We start from the raw sequence: 25,380 nt of genomic DNA, 5'->3' as shown, positions 1-25,380 counted from the left end.
ATAAAGTTGCAGGAAAAGTAGTATGACAACAGGGGCTTAATACTGCTGTCATTAAAATTGGTGACAAAACTGTGGGGTGCTTAAGTTCATACATTGACATTGACCCAGAGCTTTGTTAGAAGTTTGTGTGTAACCACATTACAGTGATAATTCAGATAACGCACATCTACAACACACAAAAACTCACAAATTGGCTCAGTGACATCATGCCACTTGCTTGGCTATAGACAAATTACAAATTTTGTGGTTGCTATTGTTTGAAACTTCTAGAATATCTAATATGGCTAAAAATAATTGAACATGAAATTAAAAATGGGATGCTTTTGTGTTGGCTGTAGGTGTGTAGGTGAGGAAGAAAAAAAGTAAAAGTATTAGTTCTTAAACAGCTTTAAGCTGAAGGAGGATAAGTTTAGATCAGATTTTAGGGGGGAATTCTTGACTGTAGTTCTTTCCATTACAGTGGAAGTGGTGAGGCACTGGAACAAGCTCTTCAGAGAGGCTGTGGATTCCCCATCCCTGGAAGTGTTCAAGGCCAGGTTGAACAAGTTCCTGGTCTAGTGGAAGGTGTCCCTGCCCATGGCAGGGGTTTGGAATTGAGAGCATCTTTTAGGTCCCTTCCAACCCAAACCATTCTATGATTCCTATTTTGCAGTGCAACTGTGTGAGAAACATCTTTGTTTCAAGTAGAAATATTACATTTGGTACTTTAAAAAATAATTTATAAGGGAAGGCAGATGCTTTGTGTAAAATATTACTATAGATATATAATTAAATCACATAGCATTTTATGCTTTATGAATTTAAATTGCAATTTGAATATTTCTGATGTTTTGCATAGACTCCAGTAATGAAGAGTCAGGTCCAACAGGTCTAACCTAATTAATCTTTACAACATTGTTGCTAGGTACTCCTGACTTTTGGACACAAAGCTAAGAAATTGAATCATCTGATAAAGGCCAATGGATGAATCAATAGCAGACTTCAGATTGGAACTCTAGGTTCTTGCTTCCTAGTTCTATTCTGAATCATAGATTGTTCTGTAGTTGCTAAAGTGAAGAGAGAGGTCAGTAATAAATTAACTACATTCAGGCTTCTCATATTCATTTCTATGCTTTCTAAAATAGATTGCTTTAAAATCTCTGCAAGACAGAGTCTGATTCCGATTTCTAATGCAAAAAATGTGAACTGAAAATTAAATACAAGTATTAATATGCAAAAAAAGGCACAGATGGTGGTGCCACTATAAAAAAAAAATTAGATTAGAAGGTTAATTCTTAAGCCTGTCTCTCATTCCGTAGTCTGGGGATCCTTGCATCCCAGCTGGTTGTGCTGGCCTCTCAGTGCTGAAATCATCTCCCCTAAGACATCACAACAAGGGATGGTTTCCTGGAGGTCTGTTGTTGACATTCACAGCACAGAAATCTCACCATTCCTTAAAAATATATGCTTTTAATTCCTGTGCTTCAAGTGAAAAAGAAAATCCAGCAGTGATGTGACTCATCTAGCTGGTGATATGCTGTTTGTCAGAATTTGCTGTACGTTGGTCTAGAGCAGCAGCTTAGGGGGATGGTGTCAGCCCTGTGAGTGGGGCAGAGGGGCTGCAGGCAGCAGCTCCAGGGGTATCCCTGGGTTCTTCCCACTTCCCAGGGCGGGTGTGATGCTCTGGTGCTGGTGGAAGTGCCCTCAGAAAACAAGGGGCAGCAGCAGTGACAGTGTGTCAGTATTACTCCATGCAGTGTTCTGATGGGCCCCAGTTCTTAATTTCAGTTGGTTAAGTGAAAAAAAAAATAAATCATAGAGTCATCCATGTTGGAATAGACCTTTAATGTGATCCAGTCCAGCACTGCCACTGTAACTCCTAAACCATGTCATCCAGTGCCAGCTCCAGATACCTCTAAGGCATCTCTAGGCGTGGTGATTCCACCACCTCCCTGAGCAACCTATTCCAATGCCTGACCACCTGAACAGTGAAAAAAGTTTTCTAATATCTAATCTGAATATCCCCTGTCTCAGCTTAGGGCCATTTCCTCTCATCCTCTCGCTGGCATGGCAGAAGAGACTGGCTCCCACCTCACTCCACCCTTTTGTCAGGGAGTCCTAGAGGGTGTTCAGGTCCCCTTGGAGTCTCTTCTTCTCCAGACTAAACAACTCCCTCAGCTGCTCCTCATAGCAACATGGCAAGAAGCTCCACCAGCTTCCTCGCCCTTCCCTGGCCGTGTTTCAGCCCCTCGATATCTTTCCTGAGCTGAGGGGCCAGGACCGGGCACAGCACTTGAGATGTAAAGTAAAGGTTTCGCTAAGTAAAAATAATTGAGTTGATTAAATAATCAAGTGAAGTTGTTTAAGTAAAAAAAAAATGGGGCTTTCATAGCCTCACAGAATGGTTTGGTTTGGAAGGGACTATAAAGACCATTTAATTCCAACTCCCTGCCAGGGACAGGGACAGCTTCCACTAGACCAGCTTGCTCAAAGCTCCATCCAGCCAGCACCTCCATGGATGGAGCATCCATAACTTTATTCGGGGTGAACCTTGCGGAAGAATGGGCCTTCTTCCCCGTTTCGCAGCGCACCTCGGGGCCCGGCCCGAGCCCCCTGACGGCCCCTCCGCGGGCAGAGCTCTGCGCTGCCGCCGCCCGCCCGCCGGGGGCGCCCGAGCGCCGCCCCACGTGACCCGTGCCCACGCCCCGCGGAGGCTCCGAGCGCCGGGCCGGGCGGAGAGAGAGGGAGCGCCGGGCCGGGCCAGGCCGGCGGCCGCGGGGCTGTGAGCGGCGGTGCGGGCACCGGAGCGCCAGGATGTCGCGGTCCGTTCTGCAGCCCAGCCAGCAGAAGCTGGCGGAGAAGCTCACCATCCTTAACGACCGCGGCGTCGGCATGCTCACCCGGCTCTACAACATCAAGAAGGTGCGGGGGGCCCCGGCCGAGAGGGGGGGGTGAACGGGGAGCCGCCCCGGCGCGATCCTCGGCGCCGCTCGGGCTGGCGCTCCGCTGGGCTTGCGGCTGTGCCGGTGCGCCGCGGCCTAGCGGCGGGGCCCGGGAGGCTGGGCGGGAGCCGCCCGGCCCGGCAAGGGGGGCCCGGGGCTTTGGTGCGGCCGCCGCATCGATACCGGGAGAGAAGGATGAAGGAATGGAGGAGGCCGGGCCGATGGTGGCGGCGCGGGCAGGAGCGGGGCCTGGGCCCGGCGCAGCCCCCGGAGCCGCTGCCGTGCGTGACTCACACGAGCCGCGAGTGGGCAGCGCCGCGGGGCTTTTCCCACGCCGAAACCTGTCGGTACCGAAGGGAAAAAGGGGCTTGGGGTAAAATTAGTAAGTTTAATTTCGATAAGTTGCAGGCGCGCGGTTGCTTAGCAGCTCTCGGCGTGAGGTGGAGCGGGTGCGTGGAGCTGCCGGGGGTGCTGGAGCAGCTCCCGGCTGCCGAGGGGAGTGGGTCGGTGCTGGCCTGGCTCAGGTGGCTCGGCCGCGCAGGAAGCTCCAGGTCTGGGTGTTGGGAGAAGGGTGGGTCACGCCTTTGGGTAATTTCTCGGTTAATTTCTTCGGTGCTCGGTTAATTTCTCTTCTGGAGGTATATCGTTGTGTTTTGCTGTAGGAAAGAATGTAGTTTATGGCCGCAGAATCATAAAATTATTTGGGTTGGAAGGGGACCTTGAAGATCAGCTGGTTCCGACCCCTGCGCTGGGTGCTTGTATCCTTCCCAGCTTCATTTTCCTAATGAGTGATAGACCGTCTGAACGTGTATGGCCCCTCAACCCACGTCCAGTAATGAATACTAGTCAGGATTTTATTGCTTTGCCTTGAACACAATTATTTGAGAAGTTTTTCTTATTTCAAAGAAAATGCTAGTTATTACCTTTGAGCAGTGAGTATGCCTTTGTGGGTTCAGCCCATTAAAATTTCAGTGCTTTTCCATGCTGTGTTCGGCTGCAGTGCCAAAGGGAGTTTGAGAATTCGAAGTGCTTGCTTGGTCCTCTGACTTCTGAACCCAGGTTTCTGTCAGGAGTGACCCTGCCTGAGTGATCTGAGGTAAAGGATGTGTTTTGTCAAAAGTTTTTTTCTCATGTGGGAAGAAGTAAGGACTACCAAGTGCAATGTTGATTTTAATTAAGGTGTTTTTTCAGGGGAAAAAAGCCCCCAACAAACCAAGTGGTTGAAGTATTTAAAAGTCAGCGTTCATCCAAAGCCATTTCACTGTTTGATATGCACTTGAGTATACCTACAAATCTTCGCTGACATAAATAAGGCATTCTGACTTGATGATTGCAAATTCCTATCTTTCTGAAAGGTTCCTTTTAGTCTGTAGTTTTGTACATTGGAAAATCCCTTCAGTTAAATAATGGCAGCAATATAATTACACTTTTAACAAACAGAAATCCACAATTTATGGGAAAAACCATCAAAATGAGGAAGGTGTTTGTGTGTGTGCTTTGAGATAAATATCCCAGATAAAAAAATGAGCAAGGGGAATCTTTCCTGAGCACAGCCCTGCTTTGCAGGGCAGGAAGGAGTACTGGAGAAATTAAACCTCACCTTGATGGCTCTGCCTTAGCCATTGTGAGCGTGGGCTCTGTTTTCATTCCCAGTGTTCTGATACAGGGACATTCACCCCTGTTAAATGCTCCAGTGCCCACAGACATGTTTCTGCTTGGCATGTGTGGATGGCAGAGTCCTGAGCCTGTTGGCCCATATGGTGGTAGCTCTGCTGATCTCACGTTTAGGAAGTGATGCAGATGGACAGGCTCACTGTAGGGGAGCATCAGCACTGGGGGTGACACCACTTTTTCCTGCAAATGCCAAGAACCCGGTCCAAAATTGCTAGGTCTTGCATACAGAGAGAGTGGGCATGACCAAGTAGCTTGATTAGTGTAGTTTTGCAAATGTGGAGATGTCCCAGGCACAACTTTAGTATATTCACGTAGAGATTTGTGAATTCAAATAGAAGTTTTCTTCAGCTGTAGTCAGTACTGCTTGACAGGGGGAACTGGCCAGCTCGGAGGGTGAGCCCAGAAATCTTGGGATTGATAATTGTATTTTATTGTGAGTCTCTCTTCAGCCCAGCTGCAGCATCGCTGACTGCTTGGAACACTTTAGTTTTGTTTATTTCTTTTTTTCCCTCTCTTTAAGCTGTCAGTTGCAAAACTGCTCTTTAAGATTCTGTCATAGCTCTGCTGAAGATGATACCGAAACTGAAGTTATTAGAAAACCACAGAATATGTGGGTTTGCGGTTAAAGGAAATGGTTAAGACTTTTTTTAAGATGAGGAAGTGAGAGATTTAAATGTATGTAGCAGCAATAGAGATTGCTGTAGATGCTGAGTGGACAGTACAGATTTTCAAAGATTAAGGATTTTCTCAACTGTTAGAAAAAAAGCAAGAAAATTTTACTTCCCAAAGAATCACAGAAGTTGTTAAAAGCAGTTAGTAACAATGATTCTTTGTTTCATCTTCCTATACAAAGTTCAGTTTTGTTGTTGTTGTGCTTATAGCTGATAATTGTTCATAGTTTCCTGTTTACTGACCTTTTGTGCCACTGTTGTCTTTTGAAACAATCAAAAGTTTGTTGTTTTTAAAACAGACTATCTGACTGTATGGTTTTTTTGCCTCTGAAAGTGACATGGAAATTAGGAAAAGTGAAGTTACTAAGGTAATAGTGGATGATGAGACAGAACTTATATTTGCAGCCTATAAGGAAGTGGATTTTTTGTTGCTGTTGTTACTTTGAAGGATGGCTCTTTGCTTGCTGCTTTCAGGTGTCTTTTGCATTGGGACCAGTATTAGTAATGAACTTGGAACTTTTAGCCTTGTGGTTTCTCTCTTGGTTTATTCCTTCTGTTTTTTATTTATCTGTGGTTATCTAGGTTATTTTCCACCCTATAACTTTTGTCATTACTTGCCTACAACAAATCAAAGGCAGCAGGGTTTTTTCATGGCATCCTGGCTCAGGTGAACCTTGGATTTCATGATTACCTTCCAGAGCAGAGCAAGTCTCATGTTGCTAAGCTTTGTGCAAACGCTGCCATTACTGTTGACTGTTTTGTTTGAGAGTGGTGGCAGCAGAGAATAATCTTTTTTGTGGGCCTGTCTTTTGTTTGTGTATAAAACCCTTGGATACCAGGATGTGTTTATAGTAAGAGATTTGATCTTGAAATACCTGAAGTACAGATTTAGGCACAGCCAATCAAGGGGGTGTGATTTTGATGAGTGTTGTAGTACTACAGTGAACAGAACTGCCAGGGATGGAAGTTAAGGTTTTGAATTATGTAGACTATCTGTTAATCAAACCTGATGAGTCTGTTATTTAGCATGAGTTGTTTTGCTAGCAGTGTTCTGTTGTTCTTTGTAGTATAGGTTTTACCTTTGTTCACAAGACGCTTTTAAAATGTTATTAACAAAACTCATTCTTTTGAGTTTCCCAACTTGATTACATAGTATCTGAAAAATGAGGATCTTAAACCAGCTCTTAGATGTGAACTGCATCATCAAACTGAAGTCATAGATGAGGAACTTTAACTGTTTGCAGAGGCTTTAGCTGACTTTATATTTTCTTTAATGGTGTAGTAGTGGAAATACTGGATTTTTACTTATTTTGAGGATGTTACTACTTGAATTTCAAAGTTTTAGAAGCTAGCTGATTGTCTTATTAATAGAACCAGTGGATAAAGTGTACAGTTTTGCACGGGCACTAGAGCAGTTCTTCAGGAAACGGTGGAAGAGATTTTAGGTGATTTTAGGAAGACCATGGGGAAGTTTCCAATCTGCAGAGCTCTGAAGTTTGGAATGGTGTAGGATTAGATCACCCTTTGGACACAGAGCTGTGTGCTAGAGTGCAGACGTTTGAGCTAAGAGGAAAAGCTCACTAATAATTTAGTTTTAAATTGTAAGGTTGGTGTTGAACAGATCATGTCAGGTAATGTCTTCAGGTCACTGGGAAGTGTCCCAGGGTGGGGCAGTATTGCTTCCACAGATGTCAGCAGTTCTTTAAAGGTTAAAATGGCAGTGTATGTTTGTGTCTGTGATCTTGGAGGAATGGCTTGTAACAGAAGAGTAAGCCCCAAACTCACAGTGCTGGCAATTAAAAAAAAAATTCCTTTGCTCAGAAAGCAAACAGTAACTGGTGATACCATATCATACAATTTTTTTTTCACTCAGAAAAGCAATTAAATTTGTAAAGAAACAGACTTTGTAATAAAATAAAAATGTCCCAAAAATATACAGAGTGGATTTTCCCTTTTGCATCAAGAGTAGATGCCCAGAATTATCTTGTTTCTTGGCTTACAAATATAAGTTACCTTGCCCCCTGTAATCACTGCTCATTTTGTGTTAAGGCAAAACCAAATCCAGTTTTAGTTGCAAGACATTTTTAAAGTTGTGTGCAGAGGAGACAGACCTAAAAAGTAATAACAGTTCCCCTGTGAGATTCAGAAGAGACTTTCCCATTGCCTTGCTTCTCTTTATTAAGATGTTATTTTATAAACTACATTGAGGAAAAGTTTTGTGGCAGTGAAACCTCTCTTACTTTTTTTTATCCTTTGCGTTTCACCTGCCCCATATTTGATTAATAGAACCAAGGCCTTAGACAGGTGCTACGAACACAAGAGGACAGTGTGAATTTATCACTGTACAGACAGTGTCAAACCCAGTATATTTCATTCATTCACAAGGTGATGGCTCACTCTGGTATGGACAGCTCAGAAGATAGTTTACATACTGACTTTAGCAAGGCTGCTGACGTGACCTCATCTGATTGTTCTCATGAACAATCTAAGGAAGTGCAGTCTGGATGAAGTTGTGATGGTGAAAGCAGATGGATCACCATATTAGGGAATGATTGTGAAGATCTCATTGTTGATGGGGGTCACCGGGGACTTGTTGGGGTTACCTCTGGTTCCGGCCACTCTTTGATTCAACAACCTAGATGATCCCTACAGTGTGCTTAATACATTTATATGTAGGAAACTGGGACAAGCTACAGAATCTAATTGAAATTCAGCTTGAGCTTAGAAATTGTAGGTCTAACAGGCTTGGAGGTGGCTGAGCAAGTATGATTGTAAGCTATTTTGTGCTTAGTGGAATTTAAAGGACAAAATGAGAAGTAATGAGATATCAAGTCCGGAGAAAATAGCTTGGAAAGGTTAGGGACATCCCAGGGCGAACAAGAGCGAGGTAAGTTTCACTGCAAAAAATCAGGGATGACATGAGGTTATGCAAATGTGAGCAAGATAATCTGAAGGAAAAGTAAGTAGTCTTTTTGCTCTACATCTCCTTCATTGAGATTCATTGAAAACATATCTGATTGACCACTCTTTTCAAGGAAGATGTGGAGAAAATGGAGAAAGTTCAGGGCAAAATAATAAAGACAAGTGGTGCAGAAAATTGCACCCATTAAAAAAATGGGAATGTTTTTTCAAGTCAGCTTATAAGTAATACAAATTTGTAAAAATTCAGGACTGCAGTAGAGAGATGGGGAATAGTTTATGCCATCTGGTATGACCACCAGAGATCAAGAACTGATGGATTGAATTAAATGTTGGAAAGCCGAACTGAATATTGGAAAAGACTGTGAGAATGTTTTTGAATGTAGCCTATTTGAGACCTGTAAATAAAGATTTGGCAGACATATCCCAGCAGCAGCACAGATACAGTTGATCCTACCTTGGAACAGGAGAGGTAGGTAGGCAAGTTCTTGTGGTCCTTTCTAGGCTTTTCTTCTGATTTCACATGAATTTACATTTTATTTCATTGGATTTCTGAGTAGTGATCCACTAGGATTTAAAGTAAGATGTGTACTTGGGGTTCGACACATACCAAATAATGAGTAAACACAGGGAAGACATCTTGCTAACATCTGGGAAACACTGGGCTGACTGTAACACCTTCAGTTGTAATTCTGAATTGATATGAAGGTACAGTATCTTTCAAATTTGGAACCCTAGTAAATAGAAAGTGCAACAGCTGTTAAACTTCTAATAATTTTGTGCCATATTTTGGATATGTCCAAGGCCTTTAGAGACTCTTCATAAAATAGTTACATGGAGATTCTCTTCTGCTTCCAGATGTTGGTTGAAACTATTAGCATTATGTGTATCAGAATGCAGGTTTACCTTTCATCATTTCTGTAACTGCAAGCATAAGTAATGTCATTTCCATAGTACAAGGTCACCCTAGCTATGCTTGTTTAGGACAGTTAAATTTTAGCAATTAAAAGTATTAAACTATATTAATTTGTCAACTAATTCTTGCATCTTCTTGGATAGACTTTAACAGGGACAAGGCTTTATTCACAAAGCTCATCTGGGACCAGCCTGTTTAATAAAGAACTTAGGCTTCCACAATCTAAAATACAAGCAAGCAGTTGTGGTAGGCTTAATCAGAGATATTAAAACAAACGTAGTGTGATCCACTATTCAAAGCAGCTCTTTATTGTTTATTCCCCTCTCTTTCCTTCTCAGTAGTTTTGCTTTTTCAGAATTAGAGATTGTGAGTTCATAATACTCATTGTTTTAAATGTGTGGCAGAAACAAACAGTATATAATAAGTTTTATCCTACAAAAATATAATTAATGGTGAAAACATTTCATTGAATGTTTCTTTGACTGTTATACTTAGCTTCATTTACAGGCTGCACAGCTGGAAACCAGGCATGCAAACTTAGAGATATGTCTTAGCATGAAGTGTTTAATGCCAGCAGCTCTTCCAAGGGAAGAGCAATTTTGCTGTGCTGCCTTTCTAGCCTTTCAAAAGAAACTGCTGCAGTAAACTGCAAATGGGCTTTTCCTGGTTTTGGGTCTGAGGCATCCTGAATTTCTGTTTACTAATCCAAGTTACTAACTTGGGGAATGGCATAGTTTTTACTGTCTTTGAAATACCATCAATTTCCTTGTTAAATTCACAGAGTTTTGTAGTGCAGATTCATTTGTAAATGAAATTTAAAGGTGATTTGTTGACTGAGATTATTTTGGTGTATCTTGTCACAGTCAAGTGGAACTGTGCTTAGCAGTGTTTTATCTCAACTCTGCAGTTACAGCAAATCTCTTGAAGTAATAAATACATTAAATTGCTGCAAAGTTTGGTTTATGATAATCTGCTGGTTGTAGGAGGTTTGGGGGATGAAAATACAAACTTTTTAATTCAAATCGCCCTGTTTCTCTTTTATTGGGAGACAGCCTTGCTGCTAATTTAGAATAGTTTGGTTTAGCAACAACAAAAGAAAATAAACAATAGGTCTTTCCATAATACAGTAAATATTTAGGCTTTGTTTTTTTACCATCCTAAGCCATGTAGTTCAGGTGATACTTCCCAGTGTTCTTATTCAAGGGCACGTAACTGGTTGATGTGACTGAGAGGCATGAGTGAAGTTCAGGGGTTTTAAATGCAAGTTTGGGACACTGACTACTGACAGTGATTGTACCTGAACATAAACTTCCTTTTTATCATGCCACTTCAGCTGCATGTATATAGTCATTTTATTGATGTTTTTTTCTTCTTCAACATCCTCTCCCCTCAAGTAGGAAGTAAAATGTCAAACTTAGATTTTTGCAGTGAGAGCTGTAACAGTATTGGGGCAAAAGGTCTCTTTGCTGTACATTAGTGTTGCTTTATTCTGGGCCAAAGGCAGTTGAACTGGATTCTGTTTTCCTGTTTAGAGGCTACTTATCTTAGATGTAGGCCCTAAGCAGATTTTTGTAGTTGATTGTTTTCTTGTTGGCTGCTTCTGAATGAGTACAACATAGAAAGTATAGATCTGTGTAGTATTCTTAATTTTCCAAGTGAAATGAGTATAGAAGAGCCTAATAGCATCAAGTGAGGAAGAGAATCTGAATTTTGTGTAATAATAATATAATTACTTACCTCACTAGGGTAGGTAGGAAAATGCTGCTTTAATTCAAAACATATGGCCTGAACTTGTGCAAACAGTGCAGGTAGTCTGACCTCTCTGAAGCTTGATAACTGTGCATATGATAGCAAATCACTATTGTGAATAGTGAACTTAACAACAGAAATCATACTGCTCTTGTTGGTAGAGCCACAGAATGACTTTACTTAGTTGAGAGCTTATAGCAGGGTACCATTCTAAAGATCTGTGGAAAGAAATGCTGTATAACTTGAAGAAATCCAGCATCTGAATCCATTATTTTTTTTAAAAGAATTATGTAGATTAGTTTCTAACCATAACTTTGCATGATCTTTTTCAGCATAGCTGCTTATCAGCTGTTCAGTAATATACAAAGGAATTGAGAGTTGACTGCTGGGAGATTCTTTTAGTATAATATTTTGGGGCTGAAGCAGCTGGAATCTCATAACTTCAAAACTGTATTCTGTGAATGCTGCACTAGTAAGAACATTTTTAATTGGTGAATTTCTTTTAAATGCTCAAAATTGTAGTAATTCTGGGTTGTGGGGTTTTTCCTAATAAGAAATTAATTGAGGAATGGTTATTGCAACCCACATAGGGGGAAAAAGTGCTGTCTGAGGCTGAGAAAGGGCTACTGGTTTTGGCTGTGCTCGGAATTCTGTGTGATTACTGGAGAACTGAATATGGGCAAATGACCTTTGTATGTTCTACCACAATGTTCCCACCCATTAAAGTACTCACAAAGGATTTTGTATTGATTAATTCAACTATTAAAAGAAAAAAACTGCATTTCTTATCTACATTCTAAGGCTGTTGCCCTCAATGCCTTTGTTCTTTTTAGAGCAAAAGTCTGTTCATGTCTTACCGCACTTTCATGCTTGTGCAAAAGTGCTAGGATTGGAGTTTGCATATTAATTCTTTTATGCTTTATAGAGTAAACTGTGGGGAGTTTGAAGTCTCTTCACCATTTTGGGAGAGGTTTAACTTATGGAGACTGTTTAGCTGTGATGCTGAATGCAGGTAACTGTATGGATGGAAACTATTGATGCAACAACAGGTGGTTCTTAGATCTGTTAATACCAGTTCTTAGAAAGGAGTTGAGCTGCTGCTGTGGAACATGGGAGAGTGAAGGAAAAAGCATTTACCCCCTCGTTCAGTGACATCTCTTGGTGGCATCTGTTGCCCTCTTTCTATTCAGTCTAGGTAGGCTGGTACAGCTTCCTAGAAGCTGGAATTGTGGTGTGTGTGAGGGATGCTTCTAACATCTTGCAGGAATTTTCTTATTTATGGATCAGTCTAGTGTAGTTCACTAGTAGGAGGAGTTACAGTTGCTTCAAGTATGATGTCAGCTAACAGATGATGGGGAGAAGCAGAGAAGGAGCATATTCCCATATATTGAGAGGATTGCCAGTTAGACTGGGGAGAACACTTGTCTTTCCTGGGGGCTGAGTTCATGAAGCCACAGGAGGATGTGCATGTTGATGTTTTCAGATCTCTATTTCCTTCTGAGTGTAAGGGCTGGAGTAGAACATAAGTTTTAGTAAACATTTTGAAGAAGGAAAGACATTTTATAGGAAGGAAAACATCTGTTTCTAGCAAAAATAAGGAGTTTGTATGGAAGGAGTGTTTCAATTCAGACTGAAAAATTTTTGAAGTCAACAGTGGCAAATTTCTTGTCTTCTATATAACAGCAGCCATGCTGGAATTTACCAGAGCAGTAACAGTACACAGGGAACGAATATGTGTCAGTTAACTTGTTTACTTAGTAATCCTTCTAGTAGAGAAAGTTACATGTTTGGTGGCAAGAACAACAAGTTGAAATAATTTGACAAAGGTTCTGACACCCATGACCTAGAGTTAATTAAAATTTCGTAAATTTGAAGCACTATGTTGAATATTTGATGCCTATTTACAGTATAGTTTGTACTTTGTAATTGCATAGACTTTAAGGTGTGTACAGAATAGCTATTTTTTGACATGTTTGCTGCTCTAAGGAGTTTGAAGCAACAATTTAATATCTAACGTACTGTGGATGTTGCTGAATTTATTTTCATTATAAATTCCTCTTATATTATAAATATGATGCCGTAATAAAGTTTAGTACCTTTGTGGGAAATTTAGCAAATATGAGCGTTTTGATGTCAGAATAGTACATGAGTATACATCATGATGGTCATGTACTACTGGTAGGTGTTTTAGAAACTTTCAATAATGACTCTTTTGTTTGTTTTTTTTTCTTGGCTACCGTTTCTTTTTCAGGTATGTAAAACTTCACTGAGTTTCTCTCCTTTTTTCCCCTGTAGTTGCATGTGATGTTTGTTAACTTTTTTCCCTCTCCACCTGAACTTAGTTTGGAAGTACTGTTAGTAGTTACATGTCTCAGTATATTCGCAGTGCTTTGCACAACAGTAAAATTCTGATAAGTAAGTGTAAAGTTGTTTGTGAGTATTAGAATAATCAACACCCAGTAGAAAGTGTGCTGACTAGAGTAACAGATGGTTGTAATGTTCTCTTGGATGTAGGTAATAGTGTATTAGTTCACGTAAATGTAATACTTTAGAATTTAAGAGTAATTTGTTTATATGTAATTTTTCTCTCTTTTTATTACACTGCTTTCCCAGCAAGGACAAGTTTGGAAGGTTTGCAAAGCTTTTCACCTTCCCTTTGCCCGCTTGCCCGCTTTCAGAATCGGTCTCATACTCCATGACTTCTGTCTCTACAGTCCACAACTCGGTCATAGAAATCAATGTGGAAAAGTTTTTAAATGAGTTGTCATTTGAGTTCACTCTGTTGTGTAGAAACGCCTAGCATGTAATTTAGTTTTGCATGAGACGTGAAACTCCTTTGCAAACCCCTCTGAGGAAAATACAACTAAATGAATATTTGAGAGAAATACAGTTTGAGCGCATATTTTGTCATGTAAGTAACGCTGCTTTTAGTGTGTTACTCCAAATGAAATGGTGTGGCATGGCTCACTGGTCAGAGTAGCAGAGCAGTGTCTGGCAGCATGCACTGTAGCTGGCAACAGTAGGTGCTTCCTCAGGTGTCTGTCCAGAGAAGCTGTGCTGATCTTCTACGTAAGTTATTTAAGAGACCTAACACTTAGCTGTGACTTCTCATCAAAATTCAGTGAAACTTTTACATTGCTGCTTTTAATGCTCAGCCTGTGCTGCTGTAGGAATAAAGAACATGAGTAAAAACTTCAGTTCCTAGTTTAAGGAAATAGACTATGTTAGGCAAATATTGGTGGTTTGATCGTGGGATGGGAAGTTGTCTTACATTTACAAGTGGAAAAAAATTAAATGCAGATTGGTGGTGGGGTGTTTAGTTTTGTTTCACAAAGGATAGTTTAATCATTTAATGTGCCCAGCACTGTCCTCCACAGATGATGACATGATCGAGTTCTCTAACAGTTTGTTAACTCCAGATGAATACAATACTACCTCAAACCAGGAATAGCCTTAAAAGGAAACATTTTTTTTTTCTCCTTCTTTTAGGACTGAGTTTTTTCCCTCACTGCTGTTCTGCACTAACTGCTTTGATACTTCCATGCATCTTTTTCAGTAGAAGAGCATCTCTGTACTGTTTCCCATTGCATATTTCAGCTGTGACAGTCCCTGCACTTTGCCTTTCATTTTATCACCTGCTCACTAAAAGCAAACAAACGAAAAGAGGAATCTTTCTAGTTTGTCTTCAGATTTGCAACTTTCACTTAGCTTTACATGGATGATTGTGTTTCTACTTCATTTTGTATTGTATTTTTTTATAGGCATGTGGTGACCCCAAAGCCAAACCATCCTATCTTATTGACAAAAACCTGGAATCTGCTGTCAAATTCATAGTCAGGAAGTTTCCAGCAGTAGAAACACGCAACAACAACGTAAGTAATCAAATGGCTGTATAATTATTTTTCTTACTACCCTTGCAGCACAATCTGAGAGGTTGACATTTTCTTATAAAGCATCTGGTGCTGACTGTTGGAATATAGTTGTTGATTCAAATGTCTGGCAGGATATTTAAGAAGGGACTATCTTTAAGGAGAGAATATTAAACTGTAATTCTGGATTTTGTTTGGACTCTCTCTGGTTTTCTTTTTGCCTGCTCTGTTCTATGCTGTTTCAAAGAATTGTCAATGGGAAGAAATCCTTGGAAAAATAATGCCTTACTTTAATAGGAGAAATTCCTGATGACCAGACTGATTGCAGAAGATAAAAGTTGCATAACATTATTTGTGATGTGTCCTAACCAGCAGATCAGTAAAAAACACCTGTCTGCAAAGTGGGAAGAAGTGTTTGTGCTTTACAGGTATCCTTGCCTATGGAGTCAGTCCCTGTGGGAGTAAAGAATGCTTTAGTACATAAGGAGAAACATTGTGAAGTACAAAAATATGGAAATAAAATTGTTTCCTCCTCATATAGTGAGTTCATTTGCAGAAGTAAATTATGTTTTACCTTTGAGTGGCTCAGTATTGCTGGATTTTACTTTGAAGCTTTTTTTTTTTGGTAATTATTAGGCTAGAGGCAGGCATTTTGGCAGGTGATGTAACTTGTTTCCCTGTTTCAATTTGAAAGACAGGGGCCCTTAAGATGTTTGTTTTACCTGCTTACATTTCTTTCCCAAGGTGGAAAGTGGAGGTAGGTGTGGGGTTTGCATGTTCCCTGCTTGCAAGTACCTGCCTGTGTGTTTGGGAGGTTTAGGCTTGCTTTAAGCATTCAGGTTTCTGCAGAATGATAGGGGTGATAGCAATGAGAAGAATTAGTTTCTTTTACATTGCCATCTCAAATTTGTATGCAATGTCTCCAATAATACCAATGGAGAAAAAACCCAAAGAAACCAGAAGAAAACTTTACCTTATGGAGGAAACAATTTCATTAATGTGCTTTTTTTTCCTGCAATGTGCTTCTTTACTTTAAAACTTGTACATGCTTTGCACTATTTAATATTGCTCATCTCTGTATTGAATTTGATTGTTAGTAACAAATATAGAAATTCTTTATCAAATCAATGTGAAAATAGTAAATCTGTTAAACCATGTTTGGTAAATGCTTCTGTGTTCTCTAAGCTTGGGTGGCAGATCAACTATTAAAAGATAATATACATAGAATTTACTTAATGTAGTTGCATGTATGCTTTAAATGTCTTCCAGTTGTTGATTATGAATTTGGAGCTTACCTAGTGATAGATATTTAAGGATTTGTTGCTGTGAAGTTTATGGAAAGAGATCAAAGAAAACTTGCTATATTTTGACAATCACAGTTTCTAAAATAGGACACACTCATAATGTTTTGTCATTGCTGTGTGTTTATTTACTATGAGCCAGCCAGGCCTGTGTTTATTAAACAGAGTTGACAAAAGCCTACTCTCCTTATGGATGGGCACTCTTTAAAGCAGGATTTTGAGCTCTAGCAATAGGCAGCTGGGGTGTCTGTCCTGCAGTCAGAGCTGATGGCATTTCACTTAGTTATTTGCAGATGTTTCCCACAGAGTGTTGTAACTCCCAAAAAAAGAAAAGGGTGATCAGAGATTTAAAAGGGCAAAAGCTAATTGGAACAGAGACACATTGGTTAAAGAAATATCACAAAGGATTGCTGCAGTAGAAATAGCTAAGAAATCATAAGTTGTGTTTCTTCCTTGCAGTGAAAATTCCAGGATACCCTTTCAAAGAGGGGTTTTGGATTTTGTATGTTTGAGTGCAGCAGTTGCCACTGCCTAGCACTGTGTACCTGTGCTTTCAACATGTCTGTAGGTGATGGTGCTGAACAAGCTTGCATTCAGTTTTAGAGTATAGGTAGTGCCAGCTTTTTTGATTTTTTTTTTGACCTATTTTAGCTGGTTTTTTTCTCAGGTATTGTCATCTACAGTGTTTTATTTGATTGAAGAGTATGAGCAGTGTTTGATGTAATCAAGTGATCTTGAAAAGCATGAATTTTCACTCTGTTGAAACAAGTAATTCTGTTATATTTGCTATTGGTATCTTTTACATCTTTATCCATGGAAAACCGAGTTCCTGGTTTGTTCCTCCTTCAGTGTTTGACATGCTGAGTCATCAGAGCAATGTCTGACACTTGCTGGTTTTCAGTATTGTACTGAAAGTTTGTGGACAGTTCAAACAGAGAAGTGGCTGATGAATCCTTGCTGATCAGGCTGGAAAACTAAATGTAGTAGTTCATCTTCTAAAGGATTAATTATAGATACCTCTGCACCTTATCAGTTCATAACTCTCACTTTGTTCCAGGGCAGTCCCTGTCATGTCTTACACCTGCCCTTTCTTTTCCAATAACCATTGTGAATCACAGTCTTGAAATTGAGCACTTTGAAGACATGGCTCTTAAAACTGTTAATGAAATAGCCCACCAGGATAGTATTGCTGCACACTGGATGAAATAACCTGCAAAGGAAGGAATAAGCAAAAATGTAATATAAGCAAGAATGTAATATAAACAAAAATTTGAAGGATTCAGAAAGTGAGAAACAAACAAGATAGAGTCCTGTTTGAAAGGAAAGTTTCTTCTGTGTTTGGGGGAGCTTTACTATTTATAAATATTTTAAATTGAGTAAAGCTTTGTTTTGAAAAAGCCTTCTAAGCTGCAGATGGCTTCCAAAAACTTTTTAGCACCATTGTTCTTGGTCAGGTGTGTGATCTGATTGTGCTTGTATTGACTCAGAGTAGCATTTATTGTTACTGAATTTCCTGGCCTAACTTCAGAAGGAAAGTTCCAAAGTAAGGGATGCAGAAGCAGCCTGATTTTTCTGATGGCTGTTTAGACTTCATCCTCTTATAAGGGGTTACATGTGAGGTTCTTGTCACAGTGAACTCAAAAAAAATGTTGTAGGACCTCTGTTCTCAGTCGATGGTAATACTTAATGGCTTTTAAAACCAGAATAAAATACTTCACAATGGTGAACTGGAGATCCAGAGAGAAAGGACAGAAAATTTTTTTGTTAGGTTGTGAGTAGGATTTGATAAATCTGCTTCCTGTGCAGGTAAAGCTCCATGTTTTTGTGTGATGAGGTTGTAGCCCCCCTTCTGCTTTCCCAAACACCACATAGAACAAGTAGTGAGAATATCTGTCTTCTTTCCTGAACATATCTTTTTCTTGGTTTGTTCCTCAACCATCTCCTTTTAGAAAACTTATTTTTTTACATGTCTCTGAGAAAAATTGATGTTCAGTTATTGCTTAGCACAAAGCAGACCAATGAAGCATCACTTTAAAGTTCCTAAGTGTATGGTTAGTGAGGGAAAGATGTGCTTTCCAGGTAAAGCTAGTCTTCATCATCTAGTATGTATGTTCTCAGTAGCGTTCATGTAAATTCCATTTGTGTTTTGTATTGACTAATTTTCTGCTGTGTCTGAGGGGACTGGAAATAAGATCACTTGGGAGCAGAGGACAAACAGTGTGAGCATTTCCAGTCTACCTGTGTTAGGATCTATAGTTTTGAATTAGTTCACTTTATTTTTTTGAATTTTTGCCTTTTCCCTTTTAGATCCCAGTGTGTGTTTGGTTTGCCTCCTGTGTCTTTCACAGTTTCACTTTACAACAAGCTGGTTACATAGCAAATTAGATGGGTGTGGGAGAGGTGGTGTGGGCACAGTGTCTCCACCTCCTTGGCTAAAGGTTATTAGAAGTCATTCATGCATGCTTTCATTAAATGTCTTCCTCTGTTAAAAAAACTAAAACTCACACTTTACAACCAGTCTTGATTTTTAATTTGTGATAGGTGTTTCCAGTAATTAGTCTTTTTCAGAACACTTAATACAAATAATAACCTGATTATCAAAGTTTTTTATTTCAGCCCTGCAAGTGCTACAGATTGTCAAGGAAAATGTTATTTGTTTGCTTGTTTCTAATGAAGCATTTAGTACTGTAATTTTCATGGCACTAGTGAAGATAATTTAGAAACTGTCATCTCTGGAAAAGTAACTTTGGAGTCTCAGCTCTGTATTGGTAATCCCTTTTCACTAGTCATTTATTTTTGAGGAAATTATATGGTCATTAAAGCTAATCACAGCTGTTTTCTTAAGTCTAATTTCAATTATCCCCATCTTCAGGAGCTGGTAATATTTTCCTCCTCCTTTCTGGGGTGTTTGATCTCTTGCATGGAAGACTTTACTTTCCAGATAACTTCCAGCTTGCTTAAGCAAGAAAACGCCAACTCCCCAGATTCCACCCTAAAACTTAAGTGGCCTTTTCCATAAAGATTAAAACCTTTTCCAGGTTAAGAGTTGCCATGCAGAGCTGTTTTTTCACCTCTGTTATTGCTCAGGGAGCTGATAGTGGTAAAGAGATAAATTTTCCAGAAGTCACTGAGTCAGCAGTTTAGGTTATGGATGCTCCCCCTGCATGAGTGAAATCAGATGATGGACAATTATTCTCTGTTCTGCTTTGTATGAACAGATAAGATGTCTTGTGCGTGAGAATACAATATATTAATGATAGTTTATTTCACAAGAAAATGCAAAACATCTACAAATAATAAAATTTTATCTACATTTTTTACTAAAAAGTCATTCAAAACTGAAATTGTTCAGCCTTGTTTTGATACTACCATATGCTGGTAGTTGTATGCAGCAGTGTGTCTGATGTCTTCAGATTTTAAGGATGTAAGACTGACTTAAAATGAAGTATGCTATATAACAGAATATAGTATATAAAGTTTTTCAGTCTAAAAGTCATTTGTGATTGAGCATTTTTTTCATAGCAATTCTAAGACGTCACGTGAAATCCTGAAATCTATTCAAAATGTTTTACCAAACAGAATTCTCATAATGTAACATATTTTTTCAAAATAGTACATGCTGTCAGCTACAAAGTTTATTTTCTTGGTTTGACCTTTGATTGGGTCTGAATTAGAGATAGAATAGCATCCAAATAGTGTATTTATTATCATTATTTGTAATAAATCACTGAAGAACCCTGCTGTAAGTCATGTAAATCCATACAAGTCACTTGCCAAGGTAAATCAACTTGCTTGCTCGTTGTTTCATAGTCTGCAATACCTGCAGAGGAGTGAATGTGTGTAACACTTCACCCTCTCCTTCATCCACTAAAACCCTGCTTTAACAATTGACAGTTTAAGAGCTTGGCCCTTAAAAACCAAGAAAAGAAACAAATTGTCACTGAGATGGCATTCAAAAAATTGCATGAATTGCAAAACTATTGCAAAAATTGTAAATGAAGGTGAGAGAATGGGGAAACTTTCTTACAGCTGAGAGGTAGATCAGTTTTTAAAGAGAAGCCTCCCTGCTCCAGTTGGCTGCCCTTATTAATTCACTGGGAATACTAACAGTTATGGAGCATCACAGGTGGCTAATTCCTCTTCAAACCAGTTAACTCAGTGCTAGAAACTCAAAAACAGACTAAAATAGATCTTGTAGGTAGACATACATTAGTTAGTAAACATGTTAAATATTCTATTTTATCTTTTTATATGCAGCATAGTACTTCAGAAACTGCTTTTAATTGGGAGTAAGAAAACCAAGGACACATCCATCATTGTAGAGTTAATTTACAGAATTTAAAACTATTTTTTTTTTTCATTTTATTAGATGTTTCTGTCTTTCCCTGCTGTTCTGGTATGAATTTTGCAGACACTGAACTTTGTTCAAGTTAATTGAGTTTTTCAAATGTTCATCTAAAGACCCTATAGGTGACAAGCATAGTGACTGTAACAAATGACAGTAAGAATACTGACAGTGATGATTTATCTCTGTCTCCAGAAATTTAACAGTCAGAATTTATAATACTTCTTTTTGAGGCTTATATTCATTCCAGCTGGTAAGATTGAGTTGTTGGTATTTTTGCTGAGGACATGCTAATATCTGTGGTGTTGTATTGTAGAAAACAAATACAAGTGTTTAATGATCAGTCTTGCAGGAAAAATATCACACTGATATAAGCAGAAAATTCACCTTTGCACTGTCTATTTCCATATCATGAAATAAGACATGTATTCACATCCTGCTGCTACCAGACAAATAAACATGATAAAAAATTGCAGGACTAGGGGTACCATTTGTTTTTACATACGTAATACTCTCTGAACTACCTCTTCTTGTTGTCTCATATTTTTTGTGGGCCATTGTATTAAATTGGTATTTATTCACATGATTAGTACACCAGGGTTGCATCACTTCTTCCTTGTCTGAGCCATTCATAGAAGCTTTAAGTGAGGCTGTCTTGCATTTTCCAATTTTTTTTCTTCTCTTAATGTACTTTACTATAAAGAAGGAAAGGCACAAGTTAAAGATCAAGTTAAAGACTTATCTCCTGTGAGTGCTATATTCACAAAGTGCTGGCTTCACTGTTTCTTATTTATAAATAATATTCAAACATTATCAGAGAGGTGGTATTTTGTTAATAGACAAAATAAATAATCTCAGATTAATTATTTGAGAGTTTTTTTGATCTTGCTGTTATGCTGAAATTTCTACAGGTTTTCATAGATCTTAAATCTAATTCACCTCATTCAACAAAAATACTGTTGGTATAACTTGTACTTCAAATTCACTAATAATGAATAAACCACTTACAGCTAACCAGTCTACAAGGCATAGTCAGCTGTAGTTAAAATAATCTTTTGATGTTTAAAGAGTTATTTCTTCAGTGTATTCTATTTTAGCATATACCTACTTTTGTTGCTTATTGGAAACTTTCAATTATGAATTGCAGGCTAAGGAAAAAAGCCTCAAACCAAAAGCAAATCAATATAGCACCAGCAACTTATAAACAGATGTTAGGGAATTAGTAATGGAAAGTTTTAATATTGTGGTTGTGCAAAGAGTTACACCCACGTTCTTGAATGATACAAATGCAAATAAACATCCAAGACACTGCATGCTTGTAAGCTGTTCTTGTAAACATCACTGATCAGGCTGAGTTCTATAAATTGGACTATTTGCCCTGTACTGATATAACAGTTTATATATTGTTTTGTTTTGGCACTGCTATTTTAAATAAAAGTTTACTGACCCCTTTGACACTCAGCATTCAAAAAATGATCATCTCAACTCTCTAGGAAAGTTTTAGCATCACTTATGTGTAAATATTTCTGTGAATATAGGTAACAAGATAAGAATGCACAGCAGTGATTCCATAATCCTTAGCTGAGTGTGGTAAATACCTCCTTATAATCTGTACAGCTTCACAGAATTTCTGAAAATTTATTAATTATTTTGTGATCACAGTTCCCAGCACCATCTCCCTTTTTGCTGTATCTCCCCATTTCATGTATTGTGGCTTGAAATGGAATGCCCTGCAGGAGTGGCCATTCAGTTGCTATTTGTTATACCAGAAATAGTGTAGTGTACAGCAACCTGTAATCTTGAGAGTCTCCTTTAGCATTGCACCTTGCTTACAATGATTTAGGATTGCAGTGGAAAAAATGTTGTTAAGGGGGTGTGCAGTGGTAGTGAGTTCTGGTTTTGTTTTTTCTCTGCACAAATAATCTTACTTGTGGATCACACTCTGTCATCTCTTCCTGAAAATTCTTGAAAGGACTTTTCAGATTGATCTGGGTCACACTTGTATTAGCTGCACAGAAAAAAAACCTCTATTTCTGCTTGGTCTTCTACAAACTGGCAAGAAATACTTGAAATGCTAGGGCCAGGGTGCAAAATTAAAACCACGCATCTTGACTGAATTTTCATTGTGTAAGAACTGTTGACTGATGGAGCAGTCCTGAAAGTACAAAGCAGATTTTCCTCTGGAGTGGTTCCAAGTGTAGGCAGGAGCTGGTCTGAAGGTGTGCTGGAGCTGCACAGACATCCTGCAGCTCTGGAGTCTGTGTGATGATGCTGCATGCTTCATTTTCTGAGCTCGAGGAAGTTGAAGTTAAAGCTGTATACTGGAAAAAGTATAGCTTTAATCCTCATGCTGAGGATCAAAATACAAGTGTTGGGATTTGAAAACAGGTTTTTGTACAGCAGCAGATTAAATGGGAATAACCTTTTTCCTGGTGCATGAGATTTATCAGGACAAGTTATAAAATAAACACATGTACTTGCACCTACTTCAATTATGCTTCAGCTGATGCCTATGTGGAAGAGACTTAAATAATATATAGGCAGGCATTCAAAGTCCAATCCTTTGCCATGGTTTAAGAGTAGGCAGGAGTATTTTATAATGTAGCCATTCTGATTTGCTCATAAATGTCTATTCCTGTCTTCCTTGGCAATAATGCAAGTGTTATGGCTCAAGACTTCTAAAACATCATCACCTCTAAAAATTTAGAGGAGAGAAAGGAAACTTATTTTGCATGTGACACCTAGTTGTGATCCAGACAGTTTGTTTTATGAATTTAGAGGAACTTTCATGCTTTACATAAAACTGAAAATAGAGAGCACAGCTTTTATAAAGCTCTCTTTATAAAAGAGAGTGAGTTGAAAAAGCATACTCAGTTCTAATCTCTAATGAAAACAAACTAATGAATTTGAAGCAATTTTTAAATCTGTCTTATAATTGATTGCTCTTGTTGAGAAAAATATGTTATTTAACTTGATCGTCTTTTTAAATTAAAATCTTGCAGATTTTTGGAGGACACTTTTTCCTATTGTGACTACTTTAACTCATTTCAATTCCAGTATCAGGAAGGAGATGTAATTTGTAGCTGGATATTGCCAGTTAAATATTTGGGTACTTGCAGTGCTGTGAGACTGTCATACATAAAGAGAATGGCTGTTCACTAACAGCTGCTTTTTTGTGTTCTCAGTTGTCTAAGTGATCAATCTTATTCCTTCAGAAAATCTTTAAAAATAAATAGTATTTCATTGTCTGTTTAAAATATATATAAAAATAAATCCATGTGAATTATTTTACCTTTGTATTCACGTTTGCCTCTTCCATTTTATCCACAAGTGTCTAATGCTAGTGTTTTGCTTCTTTTATGTTTCTTTATTTTGTTGCTTTTGTTTGAATGTATTATTGTGTTTATATGGAACTGGTCAAAGAACCGTTACTGTATTTTATGTTTGTATCTACATTTTATTTTGCATGCTTAACGTGGCTTTGCCTGGATATTCTTTTTGGTAAGTTCAGAATTTAAAAGCATAATGTTTTTCTGTAGTAAAGTTTGTAACCTGCCACCTTATTTTCTTCCACCTCAAGTAACATAATTATTTTGGTTTTGGCATACTGATTTGTGCTCATGTACTGTTCTGCTTTTGCAAATTATACATATGTGATAACATAACACTTCTCCTGACTACCATTTTCATCTCTAGCTGAGCTAAACAATATGACTCTGGTACTAATGTGTACTAATGTAACTTTTATCTTCAAAATGTAGTGGGCAGCTGTTAAAATGATCAGTGCTGAGAACTCTGTGTATTTGACACGCACAGAACCTCAGTCTTAGAAAACCATGTTACAGCTTCTTTGCATAGCCTGGTGGCTTCTCTACGCTTCACAGGTATTAACTTTGCAGCAGTCTTCTCAAGATCTTCTAAGAACAGTGTGCATGTTTATCTTTCTCTTTTAGCAACAGCTTGCTCAGCTCCAGAAAGAAAAATCAGAGATTTTGAAGAACCTGGCATTATACTACTTCACGTTCGTTGATGTTATGGAATTTAAGGTAAGGCATTACAAATGTGTAACTTGTTCTGTCACATTAGGTTTCTGTAATTTTGTTAATGAAATAATACTATATAATGAAATAGCTGAACTTGGAGCTCTGTTCTTCAAATGAAAAAAAAGAATGAAGCTCCATCACTAATCATAGTAATGTGATTTAATGATATCTTTTTAAACTAAAGCTATTCCTTTGTTTTTCAAGGACCATGTCTGTGAGCTGCTAAACACTATTGATGTTTGCCAAGTCTTCTTTGATATTGTAAGTTTCTAGGTTTAAACTTTCAAAAGTGTTTATATTCAGAGTCCTCTGGGAAAAAGGATTTGCTTTTCTTAGTCCAAGAAACATCACATCTCCAGTTACAAATGCAAGAGAAATAAAAACAACGTGGGATTCACACTTCTAACTTTTATAATAGATTGACCTTTCTTAGTGGGCTTCGTGTGCACAGTAGTAACACTGTTGTTACCAAACATAAAAAATTTTCAGTAATTTTTGATTTATTGCATCTGCAAGTTAATTCCTAGTCATCTGTATCCTTATGCCTTGTGAGACTCACAAGACAAGACTGTTACTGGTGTCCACTTAAGCTTTGTGAAGAGGTCACTTTTGGGGTTGACTAAAGCAACTACAAAAGCATCTAAAAGTCCTATACGTAAAACAAAACCACCAGCCCCACCATAAAAATCAGCAAAACCCAACAAAAAAAACAAAACAAAACCTATCACCAAACATAGACAAAAACCTCCAAAACCATAAAAGGAAGCAACCACCAGCCCCACCAAAAAAATCAGCAAAACCCAACAAAAAAAACAAAACAAAACCTATCACCAAACAAACATAGAAAAAAACCTCCAAAACCATAAAAGGAAGGTTCCAACACCTTTTCCTGTTGTTTTCAACTTTCTTAATGGTCTTAATGTCACCTTATTAGTTTTTGTCATTATTTTAAATTTGGCCAACTTAGATTCA

The 25,380-nt window shown here is 38.5% G+C and overlaps 1 protein-coding gene across 2 annotated transcripts in view; it reads left to right on the top strand.

Moving 5' to 3' along the window:
- Nucleotides 1-2,691: 2,691 nt before the first annotated feature.
- NCKAP1 (NCK associated protein 1) overlaps nucleotides 2,692-25,380 on the top strand; it is a 58,715-nt gene continuing 36,026 nt past the window's right edge. Inside the window, exons 1-4 of one of the 2 annotated variants that reach the window (XM_041411684.1) lie at nucleotides 2,692-2,901; nucleotides 14,612-14,722; nucleotides 24,325-24,411; nucleotides 24,613-24,669. In XM_041411684.1, coding sequence (XP_041267618.1) covers nucleotides 2,794-2,901; nucleotides 14,612-14,722; nucleotides 24,325-24,411; nucleotides 24,613-24,669 — 363 coding nt within the window. In that variant the 5' untranslated portion in view covers nucleotides 2,692-2,793. Of the gene's footprint in view, nucleotides 2,902-14,611; nucleotides 14,723-24,318; nucleotides 24,412-24,612; nucleotides 24,670-25,380 lie in introns of both variants that reach the window. The other variant, XM_041411683.1, reaches the window with a different exon arrangement.

The sequence above is a fragment of the Onychostruthus taczanowskii genome, unplaced genomic scaffold (genome assembly GCF_017590055.1).
Source record: "Onychostruthus taczanowskii isolate IOZ18803 unplaced genomic scaffold, ASM1759005v1 scaffold37, whole genome shotgun sequence".
Taxonomy (NCBI): domain Eukaryota; kingdom Metazoa; phylum Chordata; class Aves; order Passeriformes; family Passeridae; genus Onychostruthus; species Onychostruthus taczanowskii.
Note: the sequence above shows the minus strand (reverse complement) of the source record. Positions and strands in the feature narration are given on the sequence as shown.